Raw genomic sequence first — 21,860 nt, 5'->3', positions numbered from 1 at the left:
AAACTCCCATCAGGGAGAGTCAGGGCCAAGTGAGACACAGGAATATCTCAGAGTGCTCACAAGTGCATGAGGACAACTAAACACACTTGGACTGGAAAAATGCATGAAATGTCTCCAGAATTCAGAAAATTACCCCCCCCCCCCCCCCTCATACTGTGAACAGGAAATGGGCGGGGGATCAAATATTTGTCCAGTTCTCGTGTATCGTCACCTAATCTGAGTCCTTATGTCCCCACCACTTCACCTCAAAGTGACGCCATTGGGTATAATTAACAAAATGAAATTTTCTCCTCTGCTTTCCCTTTTCACAGCAACCACTGCGAGTTGGTTCCAGAACTGAGCAACAATTACGGGCAGGACGCACTGCAAACCCCAAACTGAGGACACGCCTGGACAGCCTGCTGTAGTTTAAAGCCACGTCACTCCAACTCGACTGGGGACATCAAAGAATTCTTGAGTCCAGCCCTCACATTGTCGTAAATATGTGATTATCTCATTTCATGAGGGGCGGCAGGTGGTCCGGTGGATAGTGCCGTCTGACAGACAGACCGGCTCACAGCAAGCTCGTCCCGGCCTTTCTGCTGGAGTTTGCATGTTGTCCCCGGTCCCACCGTCCAAAGACATGCAGCTTAGGTTGACTGGTGACCCTAAATTCCTGCGTTTGAATCAAGTCTCTGTTGATGATGGTGGATCCTTTTATTGAAATCAACAGTCAAAGCTAGAGACAGATAAATGTTGAGATGGACTAACTGAATTAATTTGAGAGAATTCATTTACAGATAAAGAGCAAAGTCTTTATTATCAGTTTCTTTCCAGTGACAGAGCCACACACTTTTCTCTGATGGGTCCAGGTCTTTTTCCAGGATGAGGATTTTTTTTGACCCCCTGCTTGCTCAAAACTCAACAATGTCTATTTTCTGCAAAAACCGCTAAAGCTCAGTCACTATTGTCAATTTTTATATTTCATATGTCCATTTATGGCCAGAGGGAGGATTGTGATGTCAGAAAACAATCATTTTAGGCATGTTCTTCTATTATTACTATTACTGTTTACGTCCTCTCCTTGAATGTTCATTCAAGGCCTGGAAAGATTCTCTGTTCCCCAAAACATAGAAACCTGGACGGGGTAAATGATTATGCAGCCCTTTGCTCTGGGCCAGACGCCGAAGCAGATCTAGGCGGCATTCATTCATTAATTATCAATCCCTCAGCGGCAATATACAATTTCCACGACACAAATCATAAATCAACAAGGGCATCGTTCAACCTGGGGAGATCACTCAGCTGTTTCATCTTCGACTTCAATTGAAGCGTCTCAGGGTTGAAGTGGACACAGAGAGGAGTGTCAGTCGTGTCTGGGTCATCTGTACACTGCAAGTTTTATGATTTTAATAATATTATTATAGTTGGTTTTATAAAAGGTTTCTGGCCACGGGAGACTCCTTTACTTACCCGTTCTCATCTCAGGCGTCATATAAACACACTTTGACAAAGTTCTGGCTATTGTATGCAAAACGTCGATTTTGTGAGTGTATGATACGCCAAGGAGCTACGGGGCAGCTTAGCTCCCCTAAAGAGGACATCAGCTCCCCTAAAAGCATGATTTGTGATATATTGGGGGGTCTCTAAAATACTGACAGCATGCTTTATTGACATTGATCTCGATATTTCTCTGTCATCATGGATCAATGCGTAAATTCAGGAGCGTCAGACTTCATTCAGCCAGAGAGAAGGATCGCAGACCATCTGCAGCGCGCCGGTCTCTCCTGGCCACTCCGTCTCCGGTACTACGGGCTGTATTGCTAGTAGCCTACTGATCAGTTTGCGATCGTTCCCTCTGGCTGGATGAATATTACAGGTGATCCACGCACTACTGCAGCTGGGGGCTCCATGCAAATGTTCAAAACTTTTCCCTCTCACGGAGAAAAGAAAGAACAGGTCACAAACAGCTGTTGTGTGAAGGGAAACTGTAGCAAAATGGCTCCATATGAGAATATTAATTATTCTATTTGTATAATTATAATAATAAGACAAACATGCCTGATACTTTCACAGTCAGCACAGCCCTACATGCTTGCAGCTTTTAATGATTCAGCAGTAACAATCACAGTAAAAGTGAGCTCCCCCATAAACCATGGTATAGTTCACACACTGCCAAGGAGACCAAACCTACAGGCTGCCTTTATTACAATCTCCTACAGCTACAGAGTGGGAATCTCTACTGTCTCTGTCCTCCCTGACTTCATGCCTGTACCCACAAAAATGGCTCTCAATGGCCTCAAGGACTTTCAGAGAAGATGGAATTTTCCCAATTACATAGGAGCCCTGGATAAAAACCCATGTGGTTCTGCAGGCCCTGCCAAACTCCGTATCCACACACTACAATTACAAAGGCACTCACTCTATAGTGCTGATGGCTCTGGTGGATGCCAACTACATGAGAGACTGATGTAGGAGCCTTTGGCAGGAACAGTGACGCTGATACAGTCATCCTCCTGCACTGTTGCAAAATAAAAGAAAACTAACACAAAAAAATATTTCTTTCACAGCGCCTAAAATGATGTTAAGAGTTTTGCTCTGTTACTTCCTAATTCCTGTCGCTCGCCTCGGTAGCCTTCTTGAAGTCCAGCTCAGTACAGTGTTATCAGTCACCTGTTTCTGTCTCCAGCTCGTTCTGCTTTGGTTTCGACCCTGGCTGAACAGCTACACGTTCTCACTCCCGGCTCGGTCACATATTGATGCTCGGTCACATATTGATGCTCGGTCACATATTGATGCTCGGTCACATATTGATGCTCGGTCACATATTGATGCTCGGTCACATATTGATGCTCGGTCACATATTGATGCTCGGTCACATATTGATGCTCGGTCAAGGCCATTCGGCGCTATTTTTTGACGTTAAGGTTCCGTCAAGTTAGCAAATCTTAGCAACAAATATGCAACGTCCGGTACTTTCTCTAGCGTTTAGAAACATCGCCATTTTGAAATGGCACGTTATTAAAGTTTTGAAATGTTGCAGTTTGGTTAGGTTTAGGCACAAAATGTACTTGGTTAAGGTTCGGAAAAGATCATGGTTTGGGTTAAAATAACTACGTACATCAGCTGACTTGTGTCAATTTACGTAACTTAAAATCTAAAAATCTTTAATGTTGACTTTTTGTTTCACATGGACACAAACTCCGCTCTCCTGGTTCAAAGTCGGGGTTCTGTTAATATCATATACCTGCCTTTGACGTCACAAACTGCCGGCGTTGGCTCTTGACCACGTGTCCACGTGTGACGAGTCGGGGAGTGAGAGCGGGTTCACCGGCTCCAAACCTCTCAACACATCAACCCCTGCCTGCCGATGAAACTGTCAAGACTTACTGATCATCTCTCGTCTGCTTCTGGGTTCAGAACACAAACCCTGACATGCTGTCGTTTAATCACCACCGACACACACTTTCTGTCCCATGATCCTCTCAATGACTTCCTGTCTTCTGCTGCTGTTGGACGCAAATGAAAAGGCCTCTTTTGTTCCTGGTTGTTACAATACTGAAGCCTCTGCTCCAACGACACAGATGTCTTTTTATTGTAAGCAAAAAAACATTTTGAGAGCGTATTTCTCTCCCATGCGGTCGATCCAAACCCAGAAATGGAAACTCCTGCCTCAACAACACAGCTGTGCAACAAACTTGATTGCACACCCACCCACGCACACACACACGCACACACACACACGCACACACACACGCACACACGCACACACGCACACACACGCACACACGCACACACACACACGCACGCACGCACACGCACGCACACACACGCACGCACACACACGCGCGCGCGCGCGCACGCACGCACACACACACGCACACGCACACACACACACACACGCACACACACCCACGCACGCACACACACGCACACACACACACACACACACGCACGCACACGCACGCACGCGCACACACGCGCGCGCGCACGCACGCACGCACACACACACGCACGCACACACACACACACACGTCATTCTCAGTATTTGTTCAGTGTGAATGTTCCAACACTGGTGTTTGGGATGTTGGGTGTGTAGTCATGGTGAGATTAAAGTTAGTGATGCTATATTGGAGGGCAGAAGGAAATTGCTGTATTGTCAGAATGTGATCATTCTTCTGAAACAGTCTCTCTGAGGCTCCACGTTCTGCTGCACTTTGTGAAGTTCCTGAGCTGCAGAAACAAGAAGCTTATCTGCTCTATAATTAATGACTTCATTTTTGTTAGCTTTAGCTGTTTTTCAGCGATAGCGAGGCTCTGCAGGAGATAAGCTCTGATTGCTTTCCTTCCTCCTTTCCTGCAGGATGATTTGTTTAATGCACCAGTAAACGGTGTGATGACGGTCAGCCTGCAGGGAACGGACGGCAGCGGCGGGATGTGATGCTGTTTGTGGGCATTCAGCGTTACACTAAAAGTGTTTTAAACTCTTCGTACAGTCACATCAGAGCCTCGTCTCACCTTACAGTCGAGATGAAAACAGTTTTAGCTGCATCGCTGCAGCCATGCTAACTGAGCTAATGTCGCACAAATCATTTCCAGGAGCTCGGTCTTGTTCCAGATGTTGAGGCTGTTTGTCCACATTAACCGTAGTTCAGGTTTACTTTTAGGATCTGAGTAAGCTTCACCAAGAAAACGCCCACCCGACACATCTGCACGTTGCTGATTGGTGGGTCGTAAAATACTAATTTAACATGAGGAATAGTTCTTCAAGGCAAATCACCACCATTTTGTTCTTTTGGTGCATAAATTATTTCAGGTAATCCCCTCTGTGGAGACCTGAATATAAATTCATAGTTTCTTCTGATCAGTCTGAAGGTTTTTTTCTTAGGAGCATCATCTGTGAATAAAAACAGCTCAGTGATTTTCTTTAAGATGGGTTGACTCTTCCCAGCCTACACCAAGAGGAGAGGGAGTGGAAAAGACTCCTGCGTAAGTGAACTGGACTGAGGGGACTTGGTGTCCTGTTTGGACGGTCAGCCCGCGAAACCAACGCTGTCCCCAGAGTAGCAACATGTCCAGAAACAGTCCAGACCAGAAGGATCCTTCAAGGCTGAGTTTGATTGTCCGTCTGCCAGCTGGACATCTGAAGAACGCATCAAGGATGTTCCAGGGACCGTGGACGACAAGAGACGTCACACCAACTGTTCTCATGAACCAGGAGGGACCGCGTTCTGCATCCTGGCCTTGATCTCTGCAGACCCGGGGGTCCATCAGCGCTGGCAGGGCGAGCTGCGGTGGCAGCGTTTCCCTGTTTGGCCTCATGTCGAGAGCCGCTGTGAAACAATGTGAGGGTCAGGGGGGCACTTCCTGTCTGTGGACACACCGGGTTTCACTAAATCTCAGCTCTATTGTCCCAAAAAGGAAACGAGCCATTAAAGAGAAGCCGAGGGGCTGAGAGATACTGCAGCGCTGTCTCTGATGTGTGTTCAGGGAGTGTGTGTCGCTCCGTGTGTTTACGTATCGCTGTGAGGACCTCGGCTCTGCACGACCTGCAGAGACTTCAACCAGAAAACATGAAGCGCTTTCATCAGTGGTATTTACCAAGTCATCAAATGTTCCCTGACACTTCAGTTAGTGTCAGTTTAAATACTAATAAATAAAACTAATGTTTTCTATATTATTTGTTGCCAGCCAGGGTCAGAGCGGCGTCTCGGTGCGGAGGCCACGTGGTGCCGTGTGGACTGATGTGGATCCAGCTGCTGGCTGGAGGCAGACAGTCGGATCATAACGAGCGCATTGTGAAACAGAACAAAGGCAGCTCTCAGGCTGCAGAGCCTCCATTTATCCAGAGAGGAGCTGCAGCGGCCGTTCAGATCGCAGAGGAAACATGTATGACCTCTGTTGATGAAGTTGTCTAACACATTTGACTATATTCACAAATTAATTAATGCCCACCTGTCGCCTCAGTTCCCATCAAGACCTACGTGGCTATTGTGCTGTTTTCATGAGGCTTCCATTCGTAAGAAGAAGAAGTGACTGATCCCAGTAAACAGGACGTCTTTGTTGAGGTGAAGGTTTCCGACATTTAGACTAAATGTTTACAGGACTAAAATAATCACCTGCTTAATTAAAAAATATCCCAGAGACCCCAAAAACAGCCAGGGTTCAGTTTCATCTGACATTTATTTTTATACAGTAGCATCTTTATTTACACGCAGCTCGTCTTTAACACCTGCTGATAATATCCAGATCTGTAAGTTGATTCAAAGCATAATAATCATAATAATAATCATCCGACAACAGCTGATTGAACACAAAGTGATTTTAAACCAAACTCATCAGCAGCTTCTTTCCTCTCCAAATAAAATATATACACACATTTAGTCATTAACTGCAGTTTTCCTGATGACTAATTTTATTTTACTCTAAATTAACTCACAAATCATTTTCTAACCTGTTGATGACTGTGAGTTAAAATAACATCAATAACTGAGCCTTTTTTCTAATCAGTACTTTGAGCCTCACACTCGTGCTGAGCGTCAGGAATGTTGTGTTTTACAGAAAATGTTTGTTTCCAGAAAGTGATTAAACATGTTTGTTCATCAGATAGTTATTGCACAAACAGAACCACTGAAACAGGAAATAGCAGCACATTTAGTCTCTTTGGCCGTAATGATTGAAACTCGAGGGATTTAAATACATTTATGGGCTCAAATAAGATCGAAAGGTTTGTTAAACTTTTGAAGTAACTTCAACATTTGAGGTTTAAACTCTTTAAAATTATTTGAAGTATTCCCAAAGACTCGAGCTGTGCAGCCAAACTTTGTTCAAACACAAAAAACCTCCAAGTTAAACGTTTCTAAAGATACCAAACTGTGAATTTTCAAAAGTAACTAATCTAGAAGAGCTGCAATAAAAATGTGTATTTTCTCAAGGTAGTTCTTAATGACAAAGTTTCACTTTTTATATCAGGAAACTTGTGTCATTAAAAAACTGAGCTGTGCAGCCAAACCTTTCAAAAAACTCTATTTTTAATTGTTTTAAAGATCCCAAAGTTTCCAAACATACAATGTGTCACAAGGAAAGTTTTAATGTTTGACATGAAGAGCTGAAACTGAGGGAAGTAAACACGGAGACAAGATGTGAAGTCGATCTGCATCTTAAAATCATGAATGGAAAATGTATTTGGTTTAATTCTCGTGTGGCGTTTAACAAGATTTTGAGTTTAATATCTAAAATCCAGTTTTTTCCTGTTTGCAGAAGATTTTAAAATAAAAGACTTTGTTTTATTGCAGTTTTGTTCTAACTTTTGGACTTTGGAGCACCATGTTTTTTCCTGAAGAGTTTGTGATTTAAAGTTTGGCTGCAGAGCAAGAGGTTGTTGTCTCTGACCCAGACAGGACAGTTTCTCAGTGCAGTTCTTAATCACAAAGCTTGAGACGTCCGTCCTCCCGTCTGAAACATGTGGTCTGTCCAAACACCTGATTGAGAACTACTGAGAAAAGAAGCCGTTTAACTGCCGTTGGTTTCTCCTGTATTACTTTTGGACACTGACTCTTTACTTAGAAGAGAACAGACGTGTGGCGTCCCTGATGGAACGCAATCTCAGACATACTCGGTTTTGGTCTTGATGTGGGTCCAACTCGGCTGCACAGTCCCCACAGGGATGGGGACAGGTGTGATACAGTTGTCCCTCTGCAGACAAAAACAAGACGCCAGCAGCAGAGTTCCCGCAACCAGGTGAAGAAACCCGGCCGTCCAGCCGCAGAATAGAGCGTCCCCGAACTCCCAGCGCGGCACCATGTCCGGCATCGTTTCATCAAAGAACCGTAAGACCGTGATGTGGGCGATGTACGAGACCGGGACGAGCCCCAGGATGCCAGCCACCAGGCACAGCGTCCCCCCGGCCACCTTCATCCCCCTCTTGCACCTGAGGTCCTCCAGCTGGCCGCGGCAGCTGTTGATGACGTGCATGCCGGGGATTGCCAGCAGGAGTCCGAGCAGCCCGGAGGACAGCGCCAGGCACATGAAGACCCGGGCCAGTGTGATGTCCTGCGGCAGGCCCAGCAGGCCGTCGTAGGGCCGGCACTCCAGTATCCCGAGTTCCTGCACCACGCAGGTCTCCCACAGCCCCAGCTGGTAGCTCTCTGTGGAGAGCAGCTCGGTGGAGAGGGTCAGCCAGGTGGACATCAGGGTGGTGGCCAGCGAGCAGAGCCAGGCCGCCGCCGACAAGAAGACCCCCAACAGCTCCAGAGCGTGAATGCTCGGGTCCATGACGGTGGCGCTCAGAGTCTCAAGATCCCGGGCTCTCCTGTGTGTCCCACTCTTTACCTCCCTGCCTCCCTCGCTGTCAGGAAAGGGAGGGGGTCTCGCCCGGCCATCACTGCTTCCAGGGAATATCCTGAGCGGGCTGCCAGTTCCTGCGGCGACTCGGAGAAGCCCGGCGTACATTCATCACACTGAGAGGAGCTGTGTCCCTGCCTCGGCCCCGACCCCCCCCCTCCCTCCATCAGTCAGACGGGAGAAAGTGATTGGCTGGCGCTGGAAACAACAGCATCATTCAGCTGCCTGTGAGGCCGCATGCACGCAGGACTTGAGTCAAACGTAGACAGGATGTTATCGATGCCCACAGCTCTGACTGAAAGGCGTTTGAAGTTAATGGCATTGCTCGGCTGCTTCCGCCCCCCCAACCGAGAAAGAACAATGTCAGTAAGGCTTGAGTTAGTGAAATGATGTTTGGGAAAAAGTCTGCGGATTGTTTGTGTAGGACATTTGGATTTCGTTGAACATAAAATGTTTTGGTCATTTGTTTCCAGAAAGTGATTAAACATGTGACATTTAGTTTGTGATCAGATAGTTATTGCACAAACAGAACCACTGAAAGAGGAAACAGCAGAACATTTAGTCTCTTTGGCCGTAATGATTGAAACTCGAGGCGTTTAAGTGTATTTATGGGCTCAAGTAAGATCGAAAGGTTTGTTAAACTTGTGAAATAACTCAAACATTTGAGGTTTAAACTCTTTAAAACTGTTTAAACTGTTCCCAAAGACTCGAGCTGTGCAGCCAAACGTTGTTCAAACACAAAAATCTGACCACAGATACCAAACAACCAAACAAAAATGATGCTTCAACAGAAACAAATCCAGTTTTTGTGTTACTGTTGGTGCAAACTCCAAAAGTAATGTTAGAAGAGCTGCAATGAAATGCTTATTTTCTTTCTTATTAAGTTTTTCAGTTTAAATATTTTAAAGGTTTCACTTTTTAGATGTCAGATCAGTAAACTTGTGTCATTAGAAACCTGAGCTGGGCAGCAGAACTGTGTAGTTCTTAGAGCTTCAGATGCAGCATAAAACATTAACCCTAAAACTCAATTTCATTAATGTTTTGTTCAGTTTCAACTTTGAAAACCAAAAATAACCCTGGTGTGTTCAATTGTGTTCTAAATAATTTCAATCCTTTGAAATTATATTTACTGATCATTAAATATTGTTAAATCATAAGAATTGGTATTTTATTTACACGCCTCATACGAGTGAATCCTATCATAGCGCCCCCAACCGGTGGCTATCATAGCGCCCCCAACCGGTGGCTATCATAGCGCCCCCAACCGGTGGCTATCATAGCGCCCCCAACCGGTGGCTATCATAGAGCCCCGGCCGGTGGCTATCATAGAGCCCCGACCGGTGGCTATCATAGCGCCCCCAACCGGTGGCTATCATAGCGCCCCGGCCGGTGGCTATCATAGCGCCCCCAACCGGTGGCTATCATAGCGCCCCCAACCGGTGGCTATCATAGAGCCCCGGCCGGTGGCTATCATAGAGCCCCGACCGGTGGCTATCATAGCGCCCCCAACCGGTGGCTATCATAGAGCCCCGACCGGTGGCTATCATAGCGCCCCCAACCGGTGGCTATCATAGCGCCCCCAACCGGTGGCTATCATAGAGCCCCGACCGGTGGCTATCATAGAGCCCTGACCGGTGGCTATCATAGCGCCCCCAACCGGTGGCTATCATAGCGCCCCCAACCGGTGGCTATCATAGAGCCCCGGCCGGTGGCTATCATAGTGCCCCCGACCGGTGGCGTTTGTCCATGCCTCCCAAAATGGCCATTTTTTAAATCCTTCCTGACCGGACCTACGTTTCGGAGATCACGTGACCTACGTCGCATGACGTAAACACGTGGAGCCCTCGCGGCGGGTGTGTTCAGCTGTAGGGTTCACCGGGCGACATGCATCCAATCACTGACGGTGAGGGGCTGTCAACGCCTTTAAGCTAATATAGTTAGCTAGCTGCTAATGAAGCTAACGCTGAACTTACATAAGTTATGCAGCCTACGTAACTTAGTCCACCAAAGCCCAGCGTGTTTTTTCATTTCAAAACGGCAGCAGCGTGACGAGGCGCCGAATGTCTTTTCAGCGCTGAGCATTTTTCCTGGTCGCCGAGTTTCCAACTTGAAATGCAGTCACTTTTTACCCAGCTGTCTGATCCCAGCGGAGAGAGACCATCACCACGCCGAGCCATCTCAGCTCTTGAACCAAACGATGTTTCCTCGCCCACCACGTTCGTCCCCTCGCTCTTCATGCAGAGCAGCTTCTCTACTTTGTGGTTACATTTTCACATTCAGTACTTGCAACACATCACTTCCACAGATACAAGGTATCATAGCAACCAAAGCGTCTCAGCCAAAATAAACGCTGCGCGTCCAAAGCGTTTCCAGCTTGGCGTTTTCAGAAGTGGACACAGGCCCTTACATTAAAAACACAAGTTACAGAACTTTATTAAAAAACAAATCAGTCTTGATTCACACGGGAATCAAACGCCGGTCTCTTCCATCCAGCCAGGCCACCACCGGGGTTCGTAACACTGACCGTCTTTGTCCTGTGTTTGTGTTGTAAAGCCACCAGAGGTCGCTGCCACAACAGAAACACGGGTCGTAATTCTGTGGCGTCACTTTGTGTTGAAAGAACATTTGAGTCAAAGTCAATGCATTAAACTGGTAATTTCCTGCATTCTGGAGACATTTGTGCTCCAGTTTACAGTGGAAATGATTGATGAAATGAGGGAAATCTACGTTACATTGCACGTTTACTTATTGTGCTAATAAACCTTTTCTTGTTGCTTTTTCAGAACATTTTTAACAAATGCTTTCAAAAAGTGGTGGGGACACCAGCATCCGCAGTGTAAATGACACCTGTGGGCTGAAACAACCTTTGTGGTTCACTAATCATCGAGTTCTGATGTTAAAAACACTGATCTATTAAACTGATTGTTTAATAATAATTAACATCGTCTGTCTCGTCCTAAAACACAAAATGTCTGTATTTCTGAATGGAGTTCACACTGACGCCTCCTGGTGAGTTTCAGTTCATCACATCTGAATGTTTAATAATTCAATAATCAACTGATCGTGTTCTCACACTGAAGGACCTCCCACCAAAGTTCACTTTAAGCCCCGCCTTCAGTGGCACACAGTGATCAGTTAGACCACAACACCGATGCGCCTTCATCGGGTTTATTTTGTGAAACAGCAGCAGGTAAATGTAGAGAACAAACTGAAACGCACAGCTGAAACAAAGCTGTTCACTCAGAAAAAGCAGCTTTCTGCTGTGAGGGCGCCGCCTGCTGGCTTCAGCAGGAACTACACGCGGAGCTGCAGACAAACCATCAGCTATTCTTTTCATTTAAATGAATTATCTTATAACCTTGTATTTAAAGATTTCTTATTGTACTGTTTCTGCCAAATTTACTGATATTTAGTTTGAATAATCTATACGTGTTATTAATTATCCATCCAGCCAATCCCAGCTGACATCAGCTCCACCCTGGACAGGTTGCCAGGGTTATTAATCAGAATAAATAAAGATGTTTAAATCCCTTTACGTTATTAATGTTGCGTAAACACAGTCAATTTGAAAGATGTTTTCTGTGTTCTTTAATTTTGAATAAAAATTATCACTTTATTTAATTTAATACACACATAACATCTTTAGATGCTGTGTAATGTATTTTTTTTATTAGTATTATTTTCTATACATTTCTGATCTGATTACTTTTTATATTTATGGGACATAAACACGCCTGATGTATTAAAATATAATATTATATCTTAATGACTTTGTTTCATCCTCCGCACTTGAAATATTAAATCCTGCGCGTGCGCGACCTCAGCGGAGCTGCACGTCACTGTTCCTGTCGCCTCCGCTCTGACGTCATCACGCCGCGCCCCGCCGCACGCGCACCAGCGTGGAGCGACGGCCGATGAGTTTCCGAGAGTTTCAGCTGAAATGTCGGTTTTTCACGACGAGATCGAGATCGAGGACTTCGAGTACGACGAGGACGCGGAGACGTACTACTTCCCGTGTCCCTGCGGAGACCGGTTCGCCATCACCAAGGTGAGACCGGAAGGCTAACGGCTAACGGCTAACGGTCCCGGACTTCAGGGGGTCAGGAACCCGGTTTAATAAAACTCTTCATTGAAGGTTCTCACACCAAACTCCGTTCAAAATATCATAAATATTATAGAGACTCCTCTGCAGCGGCACGTTGACATGATCAGGACACATTTTAAAGTGTTGGACTAATCTTCAGGGTCTTCTGGTGGATTCGGCTCACGGACCAGACCTCCTTCATCCTCAGTGTTTTATACAAGTGTAATATTTAAAGTCGATGTGTCTGTCACGTGTTTAAGGTCTGTCACAAGAGAAAGACCTATAATCAGTAGTTTTTACACTGGAGTTTGGTTTGATGTTTGCTTTTCTTTTCTCTCTGTCTTCAGGTGAAAACTGTTGTTAGTTTACCTGCATGACGAACCTGCAGCCACGTGACGTTTCCCTGAGCTGGGAATAAATAAATGTGTGCTCGTCTTCTGCAGGACGACCTGGAGAACGGGGAGGAGGTGGCGACGTGTCCGAGCTGCTCGCTCATCGTTAAAGTCATCTACGATAAGGTCCGTGAACGCACCCCGAGCCCGGACAGAGGACAGGAAGTGAACGTGGCCGAGATTAAAATGTTGTTTTTGATTCCTGTTTCAGGAGCTGTTCATGTCCGGAGAGATCATCGAGGCTCCGACAGAAACCAAACTGCAGCTGGTTCCGTCCTGACCCCCTTCTGCCTGACCCGGACTCTTCACCTGCAGAGACGCTTTCTAACTTCTTCTGTGGTTTGTGGGCGTTTTAGCTCATCCCTTAGAAACAACAACAGAAACTCTGATGTTTCTGTGTCAAAGTTTAATTTCTGTTAAATTGGTGGTGATGGAGGGGAGGTGCGTTCAGGTGCTGCTGGGAAAACATCGGATCTGTAAATATGTCTCATATGAAAATATTTTATTGTGTAATCTGAATATTTGTGCAGAATAAAAACCTGTGAAAAAACTGTTCAGAGATTTTATTTAAAACATGAGTTTACTTTCAGCAGCTGATTTAATCCTCCAGCTGTTTCCTCTCTGAGGAGAAACACTTTAATTAAATAAATTCATTAATATAAACTGCAAAATAAGAATATAAATTATAGTTATTAAAATATGGTGCATTCTCATAAATACAAGAAAATAATTTACATGTAAAATAAATAAGGCTGAAACTGAATAATAGTGTGACGTGACGCAGGGAGCTGCTCTGGATGTCGGGTCCCGTTTCTCTACAGCTGAGTTAATCTGACGACACGAAGAAACTTCAGTCGTCTCAGTAACAGGAAGCTTCCTGTGGGACACTGAGGACCTTCATCCAGTCCAGCTGCCCCTGATTCAACTCCACCTGAGGAGAGATCACATGTTCAGGGAGAGAATCTGGGTGACATCAACACTTTAGTGCAGTTTCACATCCAAGAGGAAAACATGAAGTTCACAGTGTGGATCAGTAATCTCGTGTACATGTGGCGTCACGCTGCAACAACACTGTAACACGAGAGAGAGCAGCCTCCGTCTGTCATGTGGTTAAAGAGTTTCGGGAACTGAACGGACTGAGATTCTTTATGTATCTGGTCTAAAGTAGGTCACGTGGCTAGTAGTCTGTGGGGTCAAAACATCAGGGGCGTTCAGGTTTTCCACAGAATGAGATCGAGCCAAGACCAGGAGAGTCAAGACCAGGAGAGCTAAGACCAGGAGAGTCAAGACCAGGAGAGTCAAGACCAGGAGAGCCAAGACCAGGAGAGTCAAGACCAGGATCATTTAGAAATAACCTGTGTTGTTGGGACGGAAGTCATTTCATTTACAAATCACATTTCAAAAACACTAACCGGAGTCCAGGTGCTTAAATACTTTGACAATTTTAATTCCTTTTAAATCAATGAATACACGTAATGCCAAAAAGCACTCTAGCAGTATAAATATGAAATAAAAACGATCAGACGTCTTGCTTTGGTCACAGTTCTGAACTGATCAGCGTGGGTCTTGTCCTCAGTACTTCAGTCCTGCTGGAAGGAACGATCTGTTCTCAGCAGCACACTTTGCTTTTTGAACTCATCAGGTCGAGTGAATCTTTTACACAGACTGAACTTCTGAACGGTTCCTCTCCTGTTTTGGGTTCCACTGTGTTCCTGCAGACTGTGGCCAAAGCTTGTAGCTCTTTCAGAGGAGCTGCGTGATGCAGACCTACTTTTATTTCTTATAATAAGGGGAAAAGAATATCAGCACATCAGAATTTAAAATCCTCAAATATCTAAACTGTACAGGCTTCGTTCTTCCTCAGGCTAACAGAACGTGTGCTGCTGCTGATCAGGGGCAGCAGAGCTGATGGTGTCTGGTGGAGATGCCTGAGCTCGGCCTCCACTTACAGAGAGCTGCAGCTGACATCCTGGCCAAGTCACTCGGTGTCTCGAACAAATCCAGATCTCCCTGAGGACCACGTTCTCCAGGCAAGTGAGGAGGAGTGGGACCTGGTGGAAAATCAGATCAACGCAGACTCCGTGAGCTGGATCCTCGTTAAAACCACCGCCCCCCTCTGACATCACAACCAGGAAACCTGGCTGGAAAAAGAGGCAGAGAAACATCGAGCCGCTCGTCAGGACGGAGAGGGATGTTCAAAGAGCCGTAGGCTGGATGGAGAAGTCCCCAGAAGCAGAGTGGTTGACCCCTGTAAGAGGACACGTTGCAGAGCCAGCAAACAGGGACAGTCTGAGGGTCTGCATGACGAGCAGGACCTTCAGGAGCCCGTTCAAGATCGCAGGTTTCACTCAATGTTTTAAGTGAAATCAAATGAAGTTGGTCTTTTGTGTGTTAAGTTTCTAGAGCGCCGAGCCATCCTCATCATCCTCATCATCCTCATCATCAGGGGACCCCTGCAGTGGTGGAGGCAAAACTCTGGCTGCTTCCAGACTCTGGCTCCATTACCCAGGAGGTTTCTCTCTCCTGTCCCCTGTGAGAGGGTCCCCGGCCCTCTGGGGGCCGTCTGTCAGACAGGAGCGGCTCTGTCAGGTGATGTGCTTCCTGTCCAACAACCGGCCCCTTGTCACCTGGCAGTACTGAGGACCAGGGCCGTGCAGAGACCTCTGGAAGGGCAGGTGCTCAAAGGGGCCCGTGGAACAAGGATTTAAAAAGGTCTGTTCTGAATATATCGATATCTCGTTCTGCATTTCTTGCTGCGTATACTGATGCTTCTGGATCGATACATCAGCAAATGCTGTGACACAGTTTTGAAAAAGAAACATACGCAGCTCTCGCTTTAAAACACTGAGCTGACAGAACGGACAGGGAACAGTTGCTGCTGCTGAAACTCCTGGAGGTGATCTGTGTCTACAGATATTCTAACAAACATAGGAGACATATTAGCTGATGAAACGAACATGTGACCAAGATGTAAAGATTGCTGTCAGAGCGACTGACCTGCCGCAGCCGCTGCCAAGGCTGACCGCTCATGGTCACTTCCATGGTCAAGTAAAACCCTTTACCACATCCAGCCAACTGAAGAACACTCTCCAGGAAGGCATTTCCATATCTAGGTCTACCATAAAGAGAAGACTTCACCACAAAGTGTAAACTATTCATAAGCCTCAAGAATAGAACGGCCAGATTAGATGCCAAAAAACATCTAAAAACCGGCCCAGTTCTGTAACAGCGTCCTTTGGACAGATGAAACTAAGATCAGCCAGAATGATGGGAAGAAAAAAGTATGGAGAAGGCTTGAAACAGCTCATGAGCCAAAGCATCATCTGTAAAACATGGTGGAGGCAGTGTGATGGCTTCCAATGGCGCTGGGTCACTCGTTTATTAACGATGTGAGAGAAAACAGAAGCAGTGCGATGAATTCTGAAATGTATAGGAAGATATTATCTGCTCAGATTCAGACAAATTCAGCAAAGTTGATTAGACGACGCTTCACTTTACCCAAAACATACTGCGAACCCAAAACATACTGCGAAAGAAACCCAGGAGGTTTTTACGGCAAAAAAGTGGAATATTCTGCAATGGCCAAGTCAGTCACCTGATCTCAACCCCACAGAGCATTTATTTCACTTGCTGAAGGACAAAACTTAAGGGCAGAAAGAACCTCGACCCTCGAACATCCAGACGGCTGCAGTAAAGGCCTGGCAAAGCATCAGAAAAGAGGAAGCCCAGCGTTTGGTAATTTCCATGGGTTCCAGACTTCAAGCAGTCATTGCCTGCAAAGGATTCTCAACAAAGTATTAAAAATTAACATTTTATTTATGATTATGTTAATTTGTCCAGTTACATTTGAGCCCCTAAATGAGGGAACTGTGTATAAAAATTGCAATTCTTAAATGTTTCACATGATTTTTTTGTTCAACCCTTTGAATTAAAGCTGAAAGTCTGCACTTCAATTGCATCTCGATTGTTTAATTTCAAATCCATTGTGATGGAGCACAGAGCCAAAATTATGAAAATTGTGTCACTGTCCAAATATTTCTGGAACTAACTGTATATATTTATACATTTTACTTTTTAAATGTTTATTCTCAGTTCATTGACATGGTCTTGTATATGTATATCTATTAAAATTGTTAATATTTACTTTAACTTTAGTATTATTATTGACAGACTTTTCCACTTTGATATCAGCCCCAAAAATCATCAATCTAACTCTCACTTGTACTTTTTACTTAAGTACTTTATTTTCTGGTACATATACTTTAACTCCACTACATTTGACAGTTTTTTAAAGTGTGGCATTTCATATGGACGCTGAAGGGTTCCTTTAGTGTCCAATAATTACGCTGGGTCACGCTGTCTGAAAGCTTCTGACATGAGAACGTGTTGCCTGATGATAAACTGCAGGAGCAAGTGTTTCTTTATGAGCTACACATTAAAAGGTGTTTCTCAAACCAAGAATGGACTTGGAGAATATTCTTGCTCGCTGTTCCTGGATGAGTGATCTTGTAATGTCACAAGCACGCAGAATGCTGCTGACAGTTTGAGATGATGCGTTCTTGCCCTCCAGCACAGTCTGCAGAGCTGCAACATCCAGGCTTCATCACCCAAAACAAAGAGCTAGAAAAGTAGGTTTTAACTTACAAGGAATTTGCTTTGATATATTGGTGCATCAAATAAAAGCAAATAAAAAGTAAGTACTGTGTCAGTACCTGTTTATAATAAAAAGCAGTGACAGGTCCCTTTTATACCACTTGTGTTGTTTAGTTTCACAAGCCAAGAATTTTCAAAACATCACGAGGCAGATTTCTCTCGATACAAGTTCAAATGTTACTGAGAACGTAACAACTACTTGTTTCTTTTTTTTTTTAATCTGGAAAAATAAGACGCACGTTGTGTCACCACTACTGTCGTATCCTACTACATTTGCTGGTAACTTGAATTGGGGGAAAATATCTGGAGTACTGCAGATAAAATAAGGGACCTACACTTTCTTTACAAACTTAAGGGAGACACATGTGTTAGTTGCTCACTCTGTGAAATGTATCCAGAGACAGGCAATTTCTAAAGGAAACATTACATTAATAACATCTGACTCAAAAACTAAGAAAGCTGTCATAATGTTTGTGCCCTTTCTTTAATGTTTTGCTATGAAAACTGCTCTCTTCATGTCTTGTCTGTGTTTGTATTAATGAATATTCTTGTGCTCAACCTTAAACATCTGCAACAGTAAAATTAATCCAGAAACATCAGATATAACAAACTTTTACTGTCATACTGTAAGTACATGTTGCTGATAATACTCACATACTTTTACTGAAGGAAGGTTTGAATGCAGGACTTTTACTCGCAGTGGAGTATTTTCACAGAGTGGTATTAGTACTTTTACTGCAGTAAAGGCAGTTTACAGTGAGAATAAGCAGTAAAGTGTACAAACCTGCTTCAGGCTTGAAAACAGCGTCCAGTAGTTTGCGTTGTCCACAAAGTTCCTCCTCGTTCTCCAATTTAGACATTTTTACTGATTCACAGCAGCTTTTCCTCCTCAGACTACTTCTGATTTAATGACGGATCGCAGAGGTGCATACCGCCACCTACTGACCGGAGAGACACCAGCAGCACCCGGACACAAGTTAGATGTCGAACACAGGATCAGATTTATTGTAAATGGTGCAGGAAAGGGAGCGAAAGGTTTGGGATGAAGCGGGGACCTCCAGACAGTGCGGGGCCTTTAGTTCTGTACAGGGCGGCGAGGCTGGCAGGCTGAGCTCAGGTGATACTGAGGTGGACAAAGAAACTGGACATTAGGCAGAGCTAACAAACAACACTCAAACAACAGAGCTTCAAGGGCTTTTGGCCACATTGTACCGCGAGAGGTAAACTGATGAACTAGCGAAGAGTGGGAGGGGGTAAGGGTCAACCACACACACACACACACACACACACACACACACACACACACACACACACACACACACAGCACATGACAAACGAGACAGCAGGGGAGGGAACCACAGGAGAACAATAGGAAATAGGAGGAGGCCTAATCACAACACTATACAAGCCACAGCTAATGTAAAAATACAACTGAACTACAGTAAGTTTAGTAAAACAGAAGGAGGGGAACGTGTTGCTCTCAGGAGGATAGAAGGAGCTCATACTGGCTTCATCTTTCCACTGCAGAGGCTCCTTCGCACAGCGTGGAGGAGAAACTAGTTTTAATGTGTGTAATATTATAATAGTATAGATAAAAAGTTCAATTTCAATCTAATAGCATACTGTTAGTATGTTAATATATAAATGATTTATTTTTACTATATGTAGGCTATTGTCCTTTTTATGTAATAGTAAACTATACAGCTCACCACTGGTATAAAATTAATTCCTGTTGTAATGCAGGCCGTCTAAAGGTGACAACACGGTGGAATATTTTACTTAATAACCAAGATAGCAGAAAGGCAGATCACTACGTAATGGACAGGTTGTCACATTGAGAATGCTGCTCACCCTCCTGCCCACACACAGGCCTATTTATCACCATGAATCTCAATTGTATGTAAATACAGTGTTTCCCACAGAATGACAGCGTTACTGTGGTGAGAGAGAGAGAGAGAGAGAGAGAGAGAGAGATGCTGAGAGAATATATGCACTGCACGGAGCAATGGATCAATGGAAAATCACCGTTGATAATGTGGCAGGCAATTTGCTGAAGGCTGCAGTCCATAACGTGAGGCTACACGTTATAAGACCAGTAACAGCTCTCATGGGTCTCAGTTACTGTTGACAGTTTAAGATGAATGCATATTAGCAAGTTATGGCATAAGAGAGAAAAGGTTCAGTAGCCAGTGGTAACTTACATGGCGATCAGCCTCCTTTATCGTCTGTGATTTATTTATTTTTATTGTAGAAAACACTGAGACTGAAATACTTCCAGTTCACTTCACTCAGTCAGAACCTTCCTAAGCAAAAAAGACTTTTCGAATGCAGCCGAAGAGCTCTTTAAGATAAGATGGTGCCTGACCATTAAGAGCTTTGTAGGTGAGAAGAAGGATTTTAAATTCTATTCTGGATTTTACTGGAAGCCAATGCAGAGAAGCAAAAACAAGAGAAATGTGATCTCTTTTCCTGGTTCCAGGGGCAACAGGTACTGAAATTAGCATCCTCCTTTTGTAACTAGATAATGAATTTAGAGCTGATGGAATCGCATCCTTAAATTTAGCTACAGCACTATCAGACAGACATCTAGTATAGAAATTTTTGCCCAATGGCGAGTAGTTCAGCAATACAAACTCAAAAGTTATCAAACAGTGGTCGGATAAAGAGGGATTCTGTGGGAACACCACTAAATGTTCAATTTCAATACCATACACCAAAACAAGGTCGAGGGTGTGGTTAAAACAGTGAGTCGGTTCATGAACACTCTGAGAGAAGCCGATGGAATCTAACAGAGAGATAAACGCAGTACTAAAGCTGTCATTCTCAACGTCCACATGAATATTAAAATCTCCTACAATAATAACTTTGTCCGTTTTAAGGACTAAAGTTGACAAAAACTCTGCTTTCTCATCTTTAGTCTGATGAAGGTGAAGTTTCTGCAGGTTCCTCCCTCAGTCTAATCTTCTTACCTCTCTGGTTGATCATCTTCATCAGCGCTGAAGATGATCCAGTAGAGAAGGACGCAGACCGGTGACCAAACCTCGGCTCAGCTTGAGGTTGTAATGGGAATTCCAAACATACTGCATGTAACCCTGGACTCAGGGAGACTCATCTGTGCTGTGTAAACTTAACAGTCAAATATCTCTGTTCTCTGTGGTATCCAGACTTCAGGGACAATGTGTCTCTGTGGGATGATAAGATTGACCCTAAAACTGGATAAATAACAGGCTCACTCAGCTCTCCTCACTCAGTCGAGCACACATGTACACGGCGTATGTGTGTTGCTGTGAATAAAATTCACAGAAAGACAAGTGTTTGCCTGAGCTGTTTATTTAAACACGCAATTCCCACCACAAGGTACATGACAAATCTTCAACCTTCAAACAAAACTTCAAACAACCAATAAAATGAAACTTGTTGCGTTAATTTCTTGTCAGGCATTTCCAGCGTTGTTCATCTGCAGCAGAACCTCAACAGAACAGACAGCAGGTAAGTCCAGGTGGAAGGAGCCAGCTAGCTCAACAGTTTTTTTGTGTCTGGCTACGTGATTTTTATCTACACGAAAGAAGAAAAAAATAGAAATATGGTTTAAAATGATAGATAGAAGATGACTGTTGTTTTGACGGCACCAGAACATCAGACGGTCAATTTCCCACCTGTAGGCGGACTCAGAGATGAGTGTTATCTACACACTGGACACACTGTAAAAAGAAAGAACAGCGATACAGTGTATGAAAAGGAACCACGTGATAAGTCAGATTCTCTTTGACTCACTGCCCTCAGAACAACAAAACCTTCAGCAGTCAGAGAGACAACACAAGAAATATATGCACCACCCACTGAGCCTAAAGTAGAGCAGGACAGGTTGGCAGGTCCCTATAAGTGGTTACATGTCACAGCTTGCCAGACTCAAATAACATGTGACTTGTGCCTTCAGACCAGTCAGACTGCATCCTTTGATGAAGACGATATGATGGTGAGACAGCAGCTGCAGTCACCTGACTGATTATGGGAGGAGCCACCTTAAAATAAATCAGCAGTTCTCTTTTTTCACAGACGGACTTGGACGAGACGCCATCAGGCTGCTGATCTGACGGACATCCACAGGAACAAGCTGAGTGAGTCTGATGTTTTTACCTTTGATAATAGTGATAACGGCTCTTTGGAGGAGCCGGATCTGATGGATCTGTTCCTTTCTGAGAAACGCTCATAAGAACCAGGATCATTTCATTTAATATTTCATTTGTGTGGACTGGGTACCAGTTTCCTTGTATGTGTTCAGCCACCTTCACTGTACAAACAACAACTGAAGAAAAAACTGAAGTTGTGCCAACAAACGTCAGCTGTGGAACGAAGGAAAACAGGTTTTCAGGTCTTTGTTTGCTGCCAGCTGCTGTTAGAGGAGAGAA

The 21,860-nt window shown here is 44.5% G+C and overlaps 2 protein-coding genes across 2 annotated transcripts; one reads left to right on the top strand and one right to left on the bottom strand.

The window, feature by feature from the left end:
• Positions 1-6,143: 6,143 nt before the first annotated feature.
• LOC119911014 (putative claudin-24) lies at positions 6,144-8,912 on the bottom strand. Its single transcript, XM_038729947.1, has one exon. The coding sequence runs from the start codon at positions 8,428-8,430 to the stop codon at positions 7,585-7,587; it is 846 nt and encodes a 281-aa protein (XP_038585875.1). The 5' UTR covers positions 8,431-8,912; the 3' UTR covers positions 6,144-7,584.
• Positions 8,913-12,176: 3,264 nt separating this feature from the next.
• dph3 (diphthamide biosynthesis 3) lies at positions 12,177-13,349 on the top strand. Its single transcript, XM_038735621.1, has 3 exons — positions 12,177-12,370; positions 12,850-12,924; positions 13,010-13,349. Exons 1-3 carry the CDS (start codon positions 12,263-12,265, stop codon positions 13,076-13,078), a joined length of 252 nt encoding a protein of 83 aa, XP_038591549.1. The 5' UTR covers positions 12,177-12,262; the 3' UTR covers positions 13,079-13,349.
• Positions 13,350-21,860: the final 8,511 nt, after the last annotated feature.

Source organism: Micropterus salmoides, unplaced genomic scaffold (genome assembly GCF_014851395.1).
Source record: "Micropterus salmoides isolate LMB-PRFRI ecotype aquatic unplaced genomic scaffold, ASM1485139v1 Ms_hic_scaffold_1, whole genome shotgun sequence".
Lineage (NCBI taxonomy): Eukaryota > Metazoa > Chordata > Actinopteri > Centrarchiformes > Centrarchidae > Micropterus > Micropterus salmoides.
Note: the sequence above shows the minus strand (reverse complement) of the source record. Positions and strands in the feature narration are given on the sequence as shown.